Raw genomic sequence first — 17,525 nt, 5'->3', positions numbered from 1 at the left:
AGATTAGGCCAGTTGGTTTTCTTTTTATGGTTGTTTGCATTGTGTTATGCTATGTGTGAATGAATGTGAATGTTGGGCTACATCTGAGCGAATGCCATGCTTCTCATTGAACTACATGTGGTTAATATATGTAGATTTAGATGTAGCTAAAAGTTTTTAGAAGTGAAGGAAATAATTTACATGTACTTTTAATATATGTTGAAGGAAGTTAATGTGCTGTGTTGTGGGTGTATGTGTTGAAGTTGTATTTTAGGCTGCCTATTTTTGTGTTTCTCCTTATATGGTCATGTTGTCATACCTGTTACTTGTCCTGTATAAGATGGGTCTAATCTTGGCATCAGTCCAGCTATAAATCTGTGACAGTCCATTGTCTTACAGGCTGGCTGGCTGTCTGGAACCTGTGCGCACAACGAATAAACTTCATTTGTCCAGACAACAGGCCTAGTTCCCTGGTTCATTGGGGTTTGGATTCTATCAATGTTTAACTATAGTAAAAATAACAGTAACTATAAAAAGTAAAAAATTATTAAAAGTAACTATGAAACAAATAATGATTATTTTTTGCATAAGTAATAATGACCGTGAAACACTTAAATAACCAGAATCGAATCTGACCCAAGCTATGCTGGGTCAATTTGGGATGAAGTCGGCTGTTGCATCTGGGCAGTCATCCAAAACAGCCCTGGGCCAATTACTTTTTACCAGCAGGCAGGAACTGGCCCGGAGGAGGGCCTAGTATATTTTGCTAGCTGGGTAACTGTTCTGTATTCCTCCTTCTCCATGTTCTGACTGCTCTCTCACTTCATGAGAAGAGATTTATTTATTGTCTTAATTGTTTACATTTCATTTTAATACTATTGTCACATATGCATGTGAAATAATTCCTCTGCAACATAAAACTAAATGTGTTTCTGTGATTTTGTCTTTGTATCATCAGTTCATGCAAGCTGGATAAACAGAGCAGTTTACTTTTATATTGGCTACATGTGGCGCTCATTTTGCAAGCTTGTATTGTCAATGGCCCTTTTACTAGCTAGCGTAAATAAAGCCAGGCAAACGTAACTGATGCTTTTTCTCATTTAATTAATGCCTTTGCTTTAGTGGTCTTACATGTATTTTTGCTAGGTTATACAGTTAGAAGTGTCTGGCCAAAACATAGATATGAGCTATCACCACCTCGTCTGCTGCGTGGGTCACTTTCTTTTCAATATTTACAGATGTCCGTTACTCCAGGCAAAACACTGAAAGAAACTGGTTCTAAGCAAAGAGCTTTTGCAGAGATGTTGGGGCATTATGGGAAATGTAGTGCCTGTGTTGAATCCGTGTGGCCTGTCCTGTAGTTCTGCTCAGCAATCCAGGATAAAACAGAAAGCTTCATGGCTATATTACTGACCTTTTATAGCCGCGACTGACATTTTACTGGGCACGTGCCCCAGTAAATGGGGTCTAATGGCGCCCCTGAAAAATATTATTAATTATGTCTTATTATGTTATGTTTCTTGCATTATGTTAATATTAGCTTTTATTCAAGATTATATAGAAAATATTCTGTTCAATAAAGATTGCTTATTTGTACCTCAGTCTGTTCTGTATAGGTCTACTTACTTTTAAAAGGAGGGAGGACTGTAGTGGGAGCACTTTGGTGTAAAGTGTGACTGTGTGGCAACTGCAAAAGGTTTACATGACTCATGGGTCATGTAGGAGGGTCATGTAGGAGGACCCCTACACAGAATTTTGCTTAGAGCTCCAGTGAGATCAGGACCGGCTCTGCCTGGACTAATTATTAATGGTTAAGCTTTAAGTGTTTAAATGAAACAATCCTTGTTTGTTTAGGGTTAGAAAAGAAAGAAAAGAAATGTTTTATCGCTATGCAATTTTTTTAGTTCAAAACTGATATAGGCTGAACAAAACATATAGTGATTTTTTAGTCAACAGATTGCGGAGCAAGCTCGTAAGCCAGTGAACCTTAAACAAATTTAAAACTTTTTATTTTTGACAGATTTAATTAGAAATAAAGTTTACTTACTGATATGTTCATCAAGAAGAGTTTCAGTTCTAATACAGACCTGTAAAAACAGGCTGACAACCTCCTCTGATTATATTTAGAGTTAAGCTGTAAATTTAAGTATTCACTGAATGATTCACTCAAAGCTAGAAATGTCATAAGTAGCATTAAACCCAGTGAGGATAAGTGACTGCAAACTAGCTAGGCACTAGCATAACATTGCAGCATAAGGGCACTAGTGGAAATTAGCATTACAAGGCTGCTTACAGACTGGTATCTGCATTAACCACTGCCATATAGTTATATGTGCTGTGGTTACATGTTTATAAGACAAAAAGTTTAAACCTTCATGAACTCTAAGCCAGTTAATCCACTTTAAACTGTGTAAAGGTGACATTAAAAGGTCTGTATGTTGATACTTGCAGACTGCATTGCTCTTTAAAGTTGTTTTAATTACTTTCCTCTCTGTTTTTTCCTTTCTTATGTGTGAAATGGGACTGTGTACACTGTGAAACTATTATAGTTTTTGTGTTATGTTTTTGTATTATGTATTGTATTATGACCAGTAATCTGTATCTCACTATTATACAGTATTTTTTACAATCATTAAACACACTTTCTCAAATCCTGTCTTGCTTTTTTTAAAACCTTAAACATAAATCTCCAACTAAATTCACTAAAATGCATCTTTTTTCTGGCAAAAACATCTTAAATGAAATAATATCTTTCAAAACATAGAAAAATATATCAAATCCATAAACACTACTGATTATTAAATAGACACTTCTACAATCAGTTAAAAAGACATCATAAAATCGTTATGGTGGGTGATTAAACAAATCAAAGCAAACATTCTATGGAAATAATATATTTACATAAAAATATATTCTTAAAGAACATAAAGAACATTTGGATTTATTGTCCCTCAGCACATTCAGCATAAGAAAGAACGCCCTTTCTACAGTGATGTGAATGACCTGCTTTTCTCTCTGATCATTCTGATTATGAAAGCAGATCAGATTTGACTGAACCCTTCGTCCAGCTTCTTTCATTGTTATGTTGTGATTATAAAAAAGGTTGATACATCATCTTGCTCGTCATCTTCTTCTTCTTTCCTTGACCACCTCCCCTCATCTGACCTCTTCTTCTGGCTTTTTGTTTAATCACTCACTGTTGTGAAGTGAGACTGATTTGTCCCACACTGACTGGACTGGAGAATATACTGTTTAATAACATGTAACTTGTGTTTCCTGTTACATGTTTAGGAGGTATGAAATTTGTGTGTCGGGCGATGACTGCTTAAACTTTTCATTGACGAAAACATTCAGGAAAGTGATTTTACAGTATCAGTATTTGTGATAGTACAACAGAGCAGCGTTCTTTAAAACCAAACAGAAATAGATCAGAACTGATCACTGAACAGGAGACTTACATACTGTAAGAACTCTTCTTTGAGGGATGTGTGCTACATCTGCATGACCTCTTTACTGATGTTTCTTAAGTAACCATCAGAACAGTAAACAGCAAAACATTTACAAATTAAGGATGTCGTGGGGGACGCCCCTTAATTCAGCTATTTCCCACTTACACCATAAACACAACTTACTTTTGGGTTCATCTCAGGTTAGGGTTCCTGTAGCCGGTGACTGATTGATCGGATTGTGATAATTACACACACAACCAAACAAGTAATAACTTTAATACAGGGTCATTTATTAATAACACGTTATATGGGCACTGAATGATAGAGTAATAGGTATGCAGACAGAAACTAGAGACATGCGATTCACCAGATGAACATAGCTGAAATAGCTATTTTATGGTGTTTGAGCAGTACACAGAATGGAATATAAATTCTGGCGTAACGACTGACCTTATTTTACATTAAAAGGGGGACAGGGTAACACAGAGCCGAGACTAAATCAATTCTTCAACTCTTCAATTCTTCAGCACTGATTGGTAACGTCAGGCCCCAGTTTCACACCGGGCAGCGGAGACAAACTTCTGTAAATGGCTTACATTCAGCACTGCTTTACTTCTGTCTGTGATTCTTAAACTATGCTGTAGATTTCGCAATGACCTATCATTGGCCAATCAAACCCTGAATGAATCGACGCAAGTTGAAAACAAATGCAGCTCAGTTAGGCTGTTCAACTAAAACTAAAATCTGCAGATTTTGTTCTTTCTTGGTGGTTACATCTCTCCATTTCTCTCACCAGGACAGATCCTGGTTATATGACCACACTTCTTGTGAGCAGAGCTAAGGTGGAGAAAATGGGTTTTGCGCTTTATTTACTGAATATGCAATTCTTTATCTGGGTTTCTGCTCAAATTTTCATAAAATAACTTCACATACGCAGATTTCTGAGCGTGGTTGCATAGCATTAAGTAAAAGAGCATTATAGGCACTTTCATGTATAAATATTGTCACTGTTTCAATAGTAAATATTAGAAAACTATTAAGCTTACAGATTATTCTATCTGAAAGTACTCTAGTATCGAACCTTCGTTACATAAGATTCCAAAATTAATCACACTATAACATTTCTAAACAATGCTTAAATGAAAAAGAAGTAACAAAGTATAGAATAAAAGAAATACTGAGTCCATTAATATTTCCTGGGGATATTTATGGCAGAACCTCCATTATGTGCAAAGTTTAGCATTTTTCATAAGAAAAGTCACACAAGTTACTTACAAAGTTCTACTTCAAGTAGGAAAAGAAATTAACATGATTACAAAAGAATAAAGCAAATATGAGGTTCAAACATGACTCACAGGAATATATCTAACTTTCTATCCTAATGAGATTTAAAACTGATTAAATGAAAAAGAGCTGTAAACTGTCAAAATAATTTCAATGAAAGAAACTGGGTTACAGTTTAAAATCATCAAATAGCCATCAGAGTGTAGGAAATGAATTCACATCTGACTATTCAGCATGGAGAAATATGAGTTTGAGTTACACACTGATATTTTAACAGAGACACAGGGGGATTCTTCCACAGTTCGATTAGGAGGAGAGTCACTCAATTTAGCGTTTGATTAAAGATTGGCATGGCACACAATTTGCTAAAGAACAGGATATTTAAGCTGGGTTTTAAGATTCAGTCTCTGAAGAGCCTAAAGAAATTTATGACCTAAGGTAGGAGTGCACTCAGAGTGCTTACCAAAAGGAAATTTGGTGAGAGGGGTCCATTTGGTTGCAGACCACGTTATCTGGTCGGGGTATATTTTATCTTGATCCTTGAGCCAGATGTCTTCCTCTCACACAAGGGCTGTAAATGTTTGAGGAGGGTGTAGGAAGATGAGTTGTGTGGAGGTTGAGAGAGAGTTCTTAAAGAATTCTGGGAGCCATAAATTTGATTAGTTAGATAGTCTCCAGACATCCTGGCTCCTTTGATTCCTCTTCGTTTCACAAATCAAAAAGGGATTCATTTTGTCTTAAGAATTCTGATCATCTTATGAATAAAACAGCCAAATCCACTACAGGATGGCACTAATGCTGATCCACTGGGTATTTTTTTGCAATTAAGGTTACTCTTCTTACCAGCACTTTTAAGTTCATAGACCACATTACACCACAGATCTTTTTTCTTGTCTTTTTTTTTAACGGCGGTGACAAGAAAGGTCTCATATGGAGGAATTAGCACCTCTTTCTCATTTGGGAACTTTGAGAATTTTTCTATTGCAGCTCCAAAACATGTTTTAATTTGAAAACAGGACTCTTCACCAAATCTAGTTACATTCATTTTCAAAGAGCTGGAAGTGAAAGACCCAAATCGAATTTTTTTATTAAGAACGTCTGTTTTAAATTTATCCTTAGTTCTGCGATATGTGGTCACACAACTTCTTTGTTTTTTTTTGAGTTGTTGAACAGCATCAGTCAGAAAGAAATGCAGTGTGTAAAACTGAAAGTCACCTGACTGATAGTCTGCTGCTCCGTTACGAGTAGCTTTGTTGAACTGGGTATATGAGCAATTTTTCATACTTTCAGGATTTGCTGTATACATGTATATGGCAGCAGACTGGTTTATACCGAGTCCATGTTTGACACATTTATTGAGTGCTTTTTTCCAACCAGCTGCAAAACCAGGAGTGTTGTTTTTTTCATCTTCAATGTATTTTGAGATCACTAATCTATTCATGGCGTCCCTGCAGCCTTCATAAGAGTCATCCACAGAGTTTTCAGCCATGTCCAGGGGCCAAACCTGACCAGTGCTCTGCAGGAAAATAGTCAGACACAGAACTGCACACATTTAGACTGTGAGGGGAGAAGACTTCAGTAAGCCCACCTTAGTTTAAAGTAACATAAATACTGTGCAAAAATCAGAGACCACCTTTCATTTATTTAATTTCCAGTCAAAACAGACATTGTTATTAATTTTTTATATGACATTTTTGAGGAGATTAGATATAAAGTAGTCCACTAAAATATGAAAGGGAAAAGTCAAAGTAAAATATGTGAAAAATAGGAGTTTCCAAAACTCAAGTTAAAAAATTATTAAATAACAGAGAAATTAGAACTTGTAACAACTGAGCAAGACCTGGTAGACCACCAAAACTGTCACCATCAGATAAACAGTTCTTAAAGGGCCTCATGCTACATTTTTCTTGTATATTATTATTTATTTTATCCCCTGTGGTTAAAACATTTATGGTTTTATTTGCCAAAAATGCTCATAAGTTTACTTCTGTTCTCATTGGCTGTCCTGCATTGTGCCTGTATTAAGCACTCAGAGCTAAAACACCCCTTAGAACTTCAGTATGAATGGGTGGGGCCAAGGTGCAAAGAGGTTAATTAGGGGGTCCTCAAAAATAAACTTATTATGGCGTTATGCTGTCTGTAAAAAAAAAAAAATGGAAGCTCAAATACAAATTCAGGGAAAGATCATTGTTTAGCTGCTTCACCCACAAACCGGAAAGCTTCTGTCTTTGGTATTCTTAACTAACTAGAGATACAGCACTGGTCTGCCTCAGGGAGGTGCTGTAGCCAGTTCACTATGTCGAGTGAGTTAGCAGTCAGCCAACGATGAAGTAGATAGCCAACATGGGACCCCCGATTGCCAGGGGGTTTTTCGCTCAGTGGGTGGGGCTAAACTGCTGTGGGCTGAATAGGTGCATGTATGACAATGAGTTGGTTCTTGTGACACCACAGAAACAATGAATTAAATATGGGATTTTTTTGGGATATGGGAGCTTCGTTTCCATCTATGAGTCAGACATACTGGGTAGTGAATGGTACATTTTGAAACTTTAACAAGATCTGACTAAATCCACAGGTGTTTCTGTCCATCTTTCCACTGAGAAAAGACAGTTCAACACTATGGGTCTGAAAGGATGTGTAGCTGTCAAGAAATTTGCATTAGAACACCAGTACTGGACATCTGACACAAATGGCCAGGTTCCAGCCTTATCATGTAATAAGCTTGGGATTTTAAGGGGTGCAACCAACTTCTAAGACTGACCTTTGGAAGTATGGAAAAATATCCCTGCAGATCTCTTTTAAAAACTGAATGCACTTTTCCCAAATGGAATGGAGGCTATAATAACACACTACAGTCGACATACTGAATACTGAAAAATGCAACATTATATTATGTATTTTAAATTTTTCTATTAACGTAATTAGACAAGTTGTATATGTTTTTTTCAATAATCAAATAATAAAGAGAAAAGATGAAAATTCTGAACTGGGCATGAAGGTGTCCATTTTACATGTGAAGCCCACCTGTGCCCCTAATAAGTCCAGTCAGTGTTTTTTTTTTCTTTAAGAAAAAAAAACAATAACTCTATTAAAGATAGTCGTATGTCAATGTTCACAATGCAAAGTGCTCTTATAAGACAAATGAATATCAAGCATTTAAACCAGGGACTATTGTTTTCATGCCTTAGGTCTGGGCCTGTTCCCTCTAAGCTGACTGTTTATATTTGAACATTTTGTCAGTCAGTGAATTACATTCATCAAGTATATATTTAGGTATTTAGTTTCCTTTAACAAAATTATACATATTTCTGACCACATTTGAAACCAATGGTTTTATGGTGAATTTGACATGTGCTCAGGGCAGCCTCTGCACATTCACACAAGTATCTTAAGATATTTAGAGTAACAGACAAATAAGGTGTTTGTTTACTGGATTAGATACCCAGTACTTTTTTAAAATACTCCATTTTTTAATATTTCACATTTACAGTGCATATTGGCTTATAACATACACAGACTTAGTTGGTATTCCGTCTGAATCAACAAACTGATAATGTACCAACTGGCCATAACTCCTACCAGTTTTTTAGTGATAGAGATGTAATTTAGTTACTGTGTAAAAATATCACACCTACCTTCCTTATAGAGAAAGAAATGGTCATCAGGAACAGCACAGTAGCCACAGACATGGTCATCTTCATACAGCTCAAGTCTTTTTTGACGGACAAGCCACACTCTGAAGGATGAAATCAGTGGGCTTGATAAACAAAACATTGACACTTGATCATCACAAGTTATTGCAAGAAGCACACTGCCCCACAAAGTGTCCCACTGTTCCAAAAGTTTTGGGACAAGGCAAATAAAGATTAAAAAACAATGTGCCAACAGTTCTCTATGGCAGTGTCCAAAACTAAATAGTATGTCAAAATATTATATCATCAGTAGTGATGTATTTAACAATGTAATATGTCTAGTATGCAGTTTTGGATGGAGCTTATGAGGGTGAACCTATTATGGCTGATCTGTAATAAGACATTTCATCATGTGTGAGGGAAAAAGTGATATTCTGTATTTTTGCAAAGAATTTCCAATTACATAAAAATGTAATTGCAGTTCAGCGGTGAGCAGACAAAACCTGGTCCTCGGCCCACTAGAGCTGTATATAAACTATGCCACAGAGCTTTCCCTGAATTGCCAATAATACTCTTTGACTCACTAATTGACTTGTCCTTGATCCTACATTTACATGGGCTGACTAGTCAGAACAGGTGCAGTTCTAATCAGAGCCACAGAGAGGTGGCAGTGCTCAATAGTTTGGAGCCGTGAGCAAGCTAATCCCTTTGAACGTGTGTGGTCTGTGCACCAGGCAAAGGGCCCCATGAAAATACAAATTAGACATAGTGGACGAGTTGATAAATTATGGAAGCATATCAGTATCAAAATTAAAATAAAAATGTAATATGTAAAGTAACAATGTATTTGTATGTTTGCATTTAAATTTCCCGTCCATATGTGAAATACTGAGCTCAAAATGAAAATTCAAATTTAGCACTGCAATTTTAAATTGCTATTTGGTATACAAGTGTTGACATATTTCATTCACACAAAGATTTAGATGCTTCATGAGCAGTTTATCTAAATTAAAATGTATTTCTAGAATAACATATTTTTGCTTAATGTGATTATGCAATAATTTGGTCAAAAATTATAATTTAAATGTAATTTATCTTATATGCATTTTCACTCTCTAATAATTTAAATTGCATTATCAAAGAGAACACCAGCTAGAAAGAAGGCAAAAGTCAAATGAAAATGGGAAGCAGTGCCTTTACTGTTGGCAGTTAGGAATTCTCACCTACTGCGCTCATTCTGTGACAAAATGCCTTTGAAAATGCATTCAACTAGATTGCATTTTCATTTTAATGGTCTTTCCAACCTGTCAATCATCCCGTCAGGCCCGGGTCAAAAGCAGACTCGGTGGAAAGGCCTTTACCTGAAAACGTGGTGGCCGATCTTTCTTTAGAAGATGAAGCAAAACAGAGAAATGTATCATTTTGTGATGATTACTTTAAATGTGATCCACGAAGAATCTTTAATCAAACGTGGCAGATTTTTCTGTTTTAATCAGTTGGTCGAAATTATGGACCATGTTAGCTGTCCGGAGGCTACAGAGGGAGATTAATGCAGCATCAAGGGCTATTTTCTTACTTACATAGTGAGAATCAGATGTGGACATATTGCTGTGTTCCAGCTTATCTGTTACCAAAATTGTACCAATGATTTAGTTATAATTGTACTGGAACACATAGACATGTGTAAATCACACAACCACCTTGTTGTAGTGGCTGAGTTGGGAACGGCTGCTGTGCTGTGGTATTAATAAGTCATAAGACAGAATGATGCTAAGGTTAAACAGATATATCTGCTTTTTAATGATTTATGCATTTATTGATTTATGTATGTACATCACCATGTACACATAGCTAAATATACACAAACTATACTGCAAAAAATGGTTTGTCAGTTCAACTGTCAATTCAACTGTTCATTCGGTTAAAAAAAAATTTAGTTTAGCAAAATATTAGTTTAGATTAACAAAAGCAATACTACAAACCTCAAAACACACTTCAAATCAACTTCTCCCTACTTCACTTTTTACCGTGGAATAACACTCAAAGACACTTTACTGACCTGCTTTTGGTGGGACGGTGACTAAAAGTGAGTGCAAACTCACAGATGTTTGCTGGAATTTGGGACTTCACTGTCCAGAGTTAACGCAAAGTTGTAGAGATGAATTCAGTCAGGAGAGCCAGATAAAATTCAGTAAAAGAAACGAGCAGAGAAGTTGTTTCCTTTCATAGCTGATCAGCAGCATATATACATCCTCAAGCCCCACTCTTATGAATAACCAAGCCCTTATAAAGCCATGCTAATTTAGGCGAAGGGTTTATCAGTTCTGTTTTTTTTTTCATGTGGTACTCAAGGGTGACCAACATGTTTGCATTTTTTTGCACTTACCATCTATGGTGTAAACCACATGTCACGTTCCAGTCCTCACAGGCCAACAAACTGCAGACTTCAAGACACTGCCTCATTAAACACACTTGATTCAGCTAAACAGCTAATTAGCAAGGCCTTCATTAACTGAATTCAGAGCGTTAGATGAGGGTAGCACTAATCTCTGTAGCACTTTGGCCTGGAAGATCCCCAGTTTGACATGCCTGGTGTAAACTAATAAAACACTATACAAAGCCTCATAGGTTCAGCATATGACAAAACTGATCAAAAGAAAAAATGAAAGCATGCCTTATACGTATTGATTTCATTGCCAAATAGCCAACTAAGCAATTTCACCAAATGTACCCATGCTAGTACGGGAGCAACTAGACTCAATTTAGTTCTCTGCATATGTTAATAGAATAATTTTCATCCACATTGCACAAACAGTACATATGACAGCACTAGCTATGCAATGAAACTTAATGAGTGTACATGTCTTTAATTGGTCAGTTTATGAAATGCCAGGCCTGCATTAATGTGCCAGTTTAACAATAACTTTGTAGACATTTTTGCTATAATGCAATGAGTTTCTATTATGTAAAACCATCTTTCTTTTTATGCCAAACCCACCTTGAGTGTGTTCTACCATTAAGCCCTGCTTTGTCTCATCTGACCATAGTTCCAGTAGCATTTAGTGCACTTCAGGCAGTTGCATTTGTAGTTAGATGAAAGAAAATAATTCCTTCTAGAACACCTTTCAAATAATTTGTTGACATGGAGGTGGTGTCTAATTATAGTTTTGGAGCCTTGGTGACCCCAGAATGCTACTTTCTTCTGTCAATCTCCAACCATGATCCATGGAGAAATTTTTGCTCTTCTAACCATCCTCCTCACTGTGCATGACGGCAAAATACGTTTATGTCCATTTTCAAGCAGATTTACTACAGCTCTGGTTCTTTTAAACTTTCTCCAGTTACATTTTGTTCATAAGAATTTCTAGGGGTATCAATAATTGTGACACATGGTTTTATTCAAGAAATGAGGGTTTTTTGAATGATGAAGGCTTTACACTAGATATGTGTGAAGTTTTGATCACATTGAGCCATAAAAACATTAATAAAGAAGGGCTTGCTCTACCTAATAAGCAACATACACAGCCACTTGGGGTCCCGCTGCCACTGGGGTCCCCTAACCACGTTTGGGTTAATACTAGGAATGTACCAATAATTATGGAGCTGACTGTATATGTTTCACAGTTCTTTCTCAAAATCAATGAAAATAGCATTTGTTTTAAGTCTTACAAATTAGACAGTAAAAGGTACTGGATGTCCAGTTAAAAATCTTTGTGTCTATAGATCAAAAACTGCAAAACTGATAACTACACTGTAGAGTTGAGAGTGATGTAGTGGTGTCTTTTTTCCCCCAGGGCAGAACCAGCACTAGTTGTGGTAGGAGATGGTGTAAGAGATAAAGAAAGACACCACTATATCACTCTCAACACTATAGCATAGTTATCAGTTTTGCAGAGATAGCACTAGTTGTGGTGTGAGATTGTGTGTGAGATAAAAATCGCTGCTGTTGGAAAAAACATTTTTGTCGTTTTCCGGTGTTTGTCATAGTTTGGAAATGCCTGCTGCCCTTCACATTGTGAGTACATTTCATGATAAATAGACTAAAAGAAATGTCCTAAAATTACTTTGAAAAAAATCTTGTTTCACTGACTTTAAAAGTAAAGTAGATTTTTTCCTCCCCCTATAAAGTTACCATTTTGGAGATACAAGGTTTTGATCTGACAGCAAACAAAATACAGCAAAATACATTCATTAACTGAGAAATGTGTAAACTAAAGAAAAATATGGCATGAAACAGAGCAACAGATCAGATATCAGACTTTTGCCAATTAGCTGCTAATAAAACTATTAGCTGATTACTCACTGCTAATTAAACATAGTCAGCCTACATCTGACATTACAGCTAAATAGATTTTGACGGCCTGTTTTATTCAAAATTTACAATTTACTGTGTCACCAACTGTAATGGGACAGAATAATTCAGATGCGTGCAGATTGTAAAAACAATAGAGGCTTTACTTGAATCAGGGATTTCCAAAGTCGTGGTCAAAAAACAGGCCAAGGTCAGTTCCAACACAGTCCAATACCAGAAAAACACAGTCATAACCAAACTAAGGGGAGGAATAAACAGGCAGTACACGAGAAAACAAACCAGAATGCACAATGAAACGCTCAGTAGTTCTGAAAACAGTGGTAATACCTCCTAAAGTCCCGACTCTAAAGGGTTTATAACTGTGGAGAAGGGGGCGTGACCGAGCGTCAAATGCAGGACGGTAGCTGATGACATTCACCTGTGCCTTGTATCTGCCAGCCTACTTATAGTCATCTCTTTCCTCAGTAGGTGGCAGAACCCAGAGAGGGAAGGGGACCCGTGAAGGCGTGAGCGCCGAGCCAAGTTAAGCTGAGCTGAGCTGAGCTGAGCTGAGCTGAACTGAACAAAAGAAAGAAAGGACTGAAAAGCCCCAGCGAGCATCTTGTCTTAATTTATCTGTGGGCTGAAAAGCCGAGTGGTTTTTTGCATTGTGTATAAATAAAAAAAAAGCTCTCCGTCTCCACACCTGCCCCCGGCGTCCTCCCTCCACCCATTATTAAAGTTGTTACAGTGGTGCCGAAACCCAGGAGGATTGGACGAACATCGCCATGGAGTCCTCACCACTTCGAGAGATAGTCAAAGCACTCTCCCTCCTGCAGCAGACACAGCATCAAGCTCTCCTGGACATCCAGCGGGAAAACCAGGCTCGCTTCGAGGCCCTGGCTCAAGGCCAAGAGGCGGACAGGAAGCTTCTCTGGAGTTTGCTGACAGCCACCCGTACTCCAGCTCCGGCTGCCATCGCCATCTCGAAGATGACTCCACAAGACGACCCGTTACAGTCGAGTTTTGGAGAAAAAAGCATAACGTGAAGACAGCGGTTAGTCCTTGCCTTACCCATCCTCTGATTTTGGGGACAAATTGGCCGCAGTTTGGGGTGCTAGTGAAGGCTTTGGTAGAGAATGGGTCCCACAGTGCTATAAGGAAGGGGGCATGTGACGCGCTCGAGGCAGGCAGGCTTCCGTGTCCGTCTGTGGCAGCTCCTGAGCGAGGGGGGGACAGGAGGTGGTTCCTCCGGGGGTGGGGCTGAACCCGACAGCATGGCCATGCCTCCAGGGGTCACCCTCTTGGCTCCCCTGGGGGATTTCCCTCTGGGGCAGTCACGTGACGATTCGATGAAGCGCGCCTTTGACCAAGTGAAAGTTATTGATGGTCACTTGCTCGAGCCGGGCTGGCCCCTGCCATATCCCCATTTTTCACTCATTAAAGAGATTATACAGAGTGATGCAGGATGTTCAAACATTGGAGGTTTAAAACAACTGTTAGTACCGAAAATCCGTAGGGAAATGTTATTCCATGCGGCTCATAATAATTCCATGGCAGGGCATCTGGGGCAAGAGAAGACACTTAATCATCTAATGGTCTGCTTCTACTGGCTAGGCATGCCGGCTCGTAAACCCTCCAGCCATCCCAAAAGCGCCTTTGTGCCCCCTTCCATTAATCAAGGTCCCCTTTGAAAGAATTGGCATGGACCTCGTCGGACCATTGGATCGAAGCGCACATGGGTATTGCTCTGTATTGGTCTTAGTAGATTATGCAACGTGATATACAACGTGACAGAGCAAAAATGATCTGGCCCAGATCCGGCACAAATCATCCAAAAGCTCCGGCCCAGGTCCGTAAAATGGATCTGGCCCTGTGTCCTTTTGCACAGTGGGCCAATACTAGTACCGATCTGGTTTGCGGATTTGGGCCAACACCGGCCCAGCACTGGGCCAGTTCTCAGTGATTTCTTTACTCATACAGCCCAAATCTGGGCCATATCCGTATCCGTATTCTCATTTTACATCTTTATCAGTTCCGGACCGGAGGTGTACACCTCCGGCCCAGATCTGCACTTCCTCTGGCCTGCATCCTGCTGGCGTGGATCCACATCTCCTCCGACAGTTGTAGTTTTTCCTTACATGACATAATTGAGTAATTTATACTAACGCTAGACAGTATTTAATTCCACTACAAACTAAATAATGCTCATTTTATTTTATTTTAAAACTAGAAATAACTAGATGGTTTGTTTCTCTATGTTAAATATACCACGGTCCTGGACTATCCGTTCTGTATATTTCTGTTTTTCTATGCCCACATTACTCAGGTTTTGTTAAATACATTAGCTGCATCATGTACGTCAAGGAAAACACTAAAATATGCAGGGCAGGGGTACTCTAAGACCAGAGTGGGGAACCTGAAATACAAAATTAAATTAAACTTCGGTGGTTTGACGTGAAATAATTCATTGTAGAGAAGCTTACTGACTCTTGCTAAAACATATTCCTTACAATGGTGGTGACAGGAACCAGGGATTGCCATGACTACAACTCAAATACTACAAATAGCCATTTTATTTACTATGCAAAACCACCAGTGAACCTATACGTGTCTTGATGTAAAATGGTGGGACACCTGAAAACATTATTTTGAGACCACATTGCCATATCCTTCTACTGGATCTAAAAATGTTTTAGACCTGAAATCTTCTGTAAACTGTAGTGAAACAGGGTCTCAGGCATCAGGCAGTGTATTCATAAACATTTGGTGTAATAACCTTCTGTGAGGGAGCTTTTAGAGGTTCAGATGGCTGATTAATGTCTGATATATATAATTATATTTTTATTTTGGAAAAATCAGATCAATGCTTTTAATAAACAGGTAAAATTAGTTTTTCATGTCATCTGTATCAATACTGAAAATCTTTCTTTTACTTGCATGAATGAACTCTTCAATTATAATACAAAGTGTCAGTTAAGAACAGTTACAAAACATCTAAAACCAGGAACGATTAAAAAGCTGTAAAATACAATATTTATTGAAAACCTAACATTTAGCGTGTTGTTTTCTGAAAGAATGATTAACCCTCTGTGGTTTGGCGAGCTGTAGATGACCTGAAAGAAACAAAAGGAAAGAAAAAAAATCACTACTCAATTAGTTCATAATTGTTGTATGTAATCAGGAAATACACAAGTAACACTGAGCACGTTTTCAAGCTCTCACAAAAGAGCTTCTCAAAAGACTTTTGTTTTTCTACAAAAGTCCTGAGCCAGGAGTATAAATAATGTTATTTTATCATTTGACTTTTATTCTTTAATCTCACTTTGTATCTTACTGATTTATTTATTTTTTTGTGCTATTGCTTCCTTCAATCCCTGTTTTTGTATACGCTTAGCTTTATTTAAAATGGGCGCCACCCTCAGTGTACTTCCAAGTTTAAATAAAAGTTGACTGATTTGATTAGTTGACCAAAAATACTACTTCAATTAATGTTAAACTATCAAGACTTTACAATAAGAAATGTCTACCTGGCAAACAGACTCACAGGCTAAACTAATAAGAACTGCTGGGATAAAAACATGCTTTGTGTTGATTAGATAAAAATACAAAGTCAAGAAAACTGCAAGTAAAGGCATAATAATAGACATAATACTTGTTAAATAACTGCAAATGGCAGTTCCTAATTTTGTTCAGGTAACCCTTAAGGGCTTGGACTATGTAGGAAAATCTGATTTCTGTATTACCATCCTCTCTGACTGAGGAACAAAGAAAAAAAAAAAGTTCATATTAAGTTGGTGCTCGCAGATCCTGCACTTCCTGCTCTCCTATTTCAAATCAGGGGTACCAGTGCTCCTGGGCCAAAAAACGTATCATAAAACTCGGATGAACCTGTATATCATTCAATATAAGTTCAAACTAGGTTGCAACACAAACCTGTATCGCTCCCTGCGTCCACCTCCGCGGTCTGATGCAAGATTGAACCAACGGATAGCATGTTTGCTAATATCTTCTTCAGTGGCGTTGCTGCTCACTCTGCATTTCCGTACAGCTCCTATGTAAAAACAGATAGATTGACAGAGTTGTAGATAGATATACACAGAAAGACAAACGGAGAGCTGTAGATAAACATACATGGAGAGACGGAAGGAAAGCTGTAGACAGATGTACACGGAGAGACGGAAGGAAAGCCGTAGACAGATGTACACGGAGAGACGGAAGGAAAGCCGTAGACAGATGTACACGGATAGACGGAAGGAAAGCCGTAGACAGATGTACATGGAGAGACGGAAGGAAAGCCGTACACAGATGTACACGGATAGACGGAAGGAAAGCCGTACACAGATGTACATGGAGAGACAGAAGGAAAGCCGTACACAGATGTACACGGAGAGACAGAAGGAAAGCCGTAGACAGATGTACATGGAGAGACGGAAGGAAAGCCGTACACAGATGTACACGGAGAGACAGAAGGAAAGCCGTACACAGATGTACACGGAGAGACGAAAGGAAAGCCGTACACAGATGTACACGGATAGACAGAAGGAAAGCTGTAGATAGATATACATGTATAGACAGACCAGAGAGTTGCTGGTAGATACACATGGAGAGACAGACAGAGAGTTGTAAATAGATATAGAAAGACAGACAGAGAGCAGTAGATAAAGACTCTCTTTCTGTCTATATCTATCTACAACTCTCTGTCTGCCCATTGTTTCATGGCCACATGAACTGGCAGAGCAGGACATTCTGAAATGTAAAACAAAATAAGTATTTATTAGTTTTAGTATTATTTTTTTTGTTATTGTTGTTTTACCTTAAATAACTGAGTATTCTCTAACAGATGTGTATCCTGTGGGTTACCCTTCATGTGCTTACAGTGTAACAAGG

The 17,525-nt window shown here is 38.0% G+C and overlaps 1 protein-coding gene across 1 annotated transcript; it reads right to left on the bottom strand.

Moving 5' to 3' along the window:
- Window positions 1-5,439: 5,439 nt before the first annotated feature.
- On the bottom strand, window positions 5,440-8,413 carry LOC118810052 (NAD(P)(+)--arginine ADP-ribosyltransferase 2-like). Its single transcript, XM_036573569.1, has 2 exons — window positions 8,348-8,413; window positions 5,440-6,228 (listed from the first exon to the last, which is right to left on the bottom strand). The coding sequence occupies exons 1-2, from the start codon at window positions 8,411-8,413 to the stop codon at window positions 5,440-5,442; spliced, it is 855 nt and encodes a 284-aa protein (XP_036429462.1).
- Between the last annotated feature and the right edge of the window lie 9,112 nt (window positions 8,414-17,525).

Source organism: Colossoma macropomum, unplaced genomic scaffold, assembly GCF_904425465.1.
Source record: "Colossoma macropomum unplaced genomic scaffold, Colossoma_macropomum, whole genome shotgun sequence".
NCBI classification, from domain to species: Eukaryota; Metazoa; Chordata; class Actinopteri; order Characiformes; family Serrasalmidae; genus Colossoma; species Colossoma macropomum.
The sequence above is the reverse complement of the archived record's forward strand: the minus strand, read 5'-3'. Positions and strand labels throughout refer to the sequence as shown.

Bases quoted from the DNA above. Each gene is read 5' to 3' on its own strand.
- LOC118810052 (XM_036573569.1), bottom strand. From the start codon at position 8,413: ATGAAGATGACCATGTCTGTGGCTACTGTGCTGTTCCTGATGACCATT. The intron at 6,229-8,347 runs GTAGGTGTGATA...ATTTTCCTGCAG, and splicing joins TTTCTTTCTCTATAAGGAAG to AGCACTGGTCAGGTTTGGCC.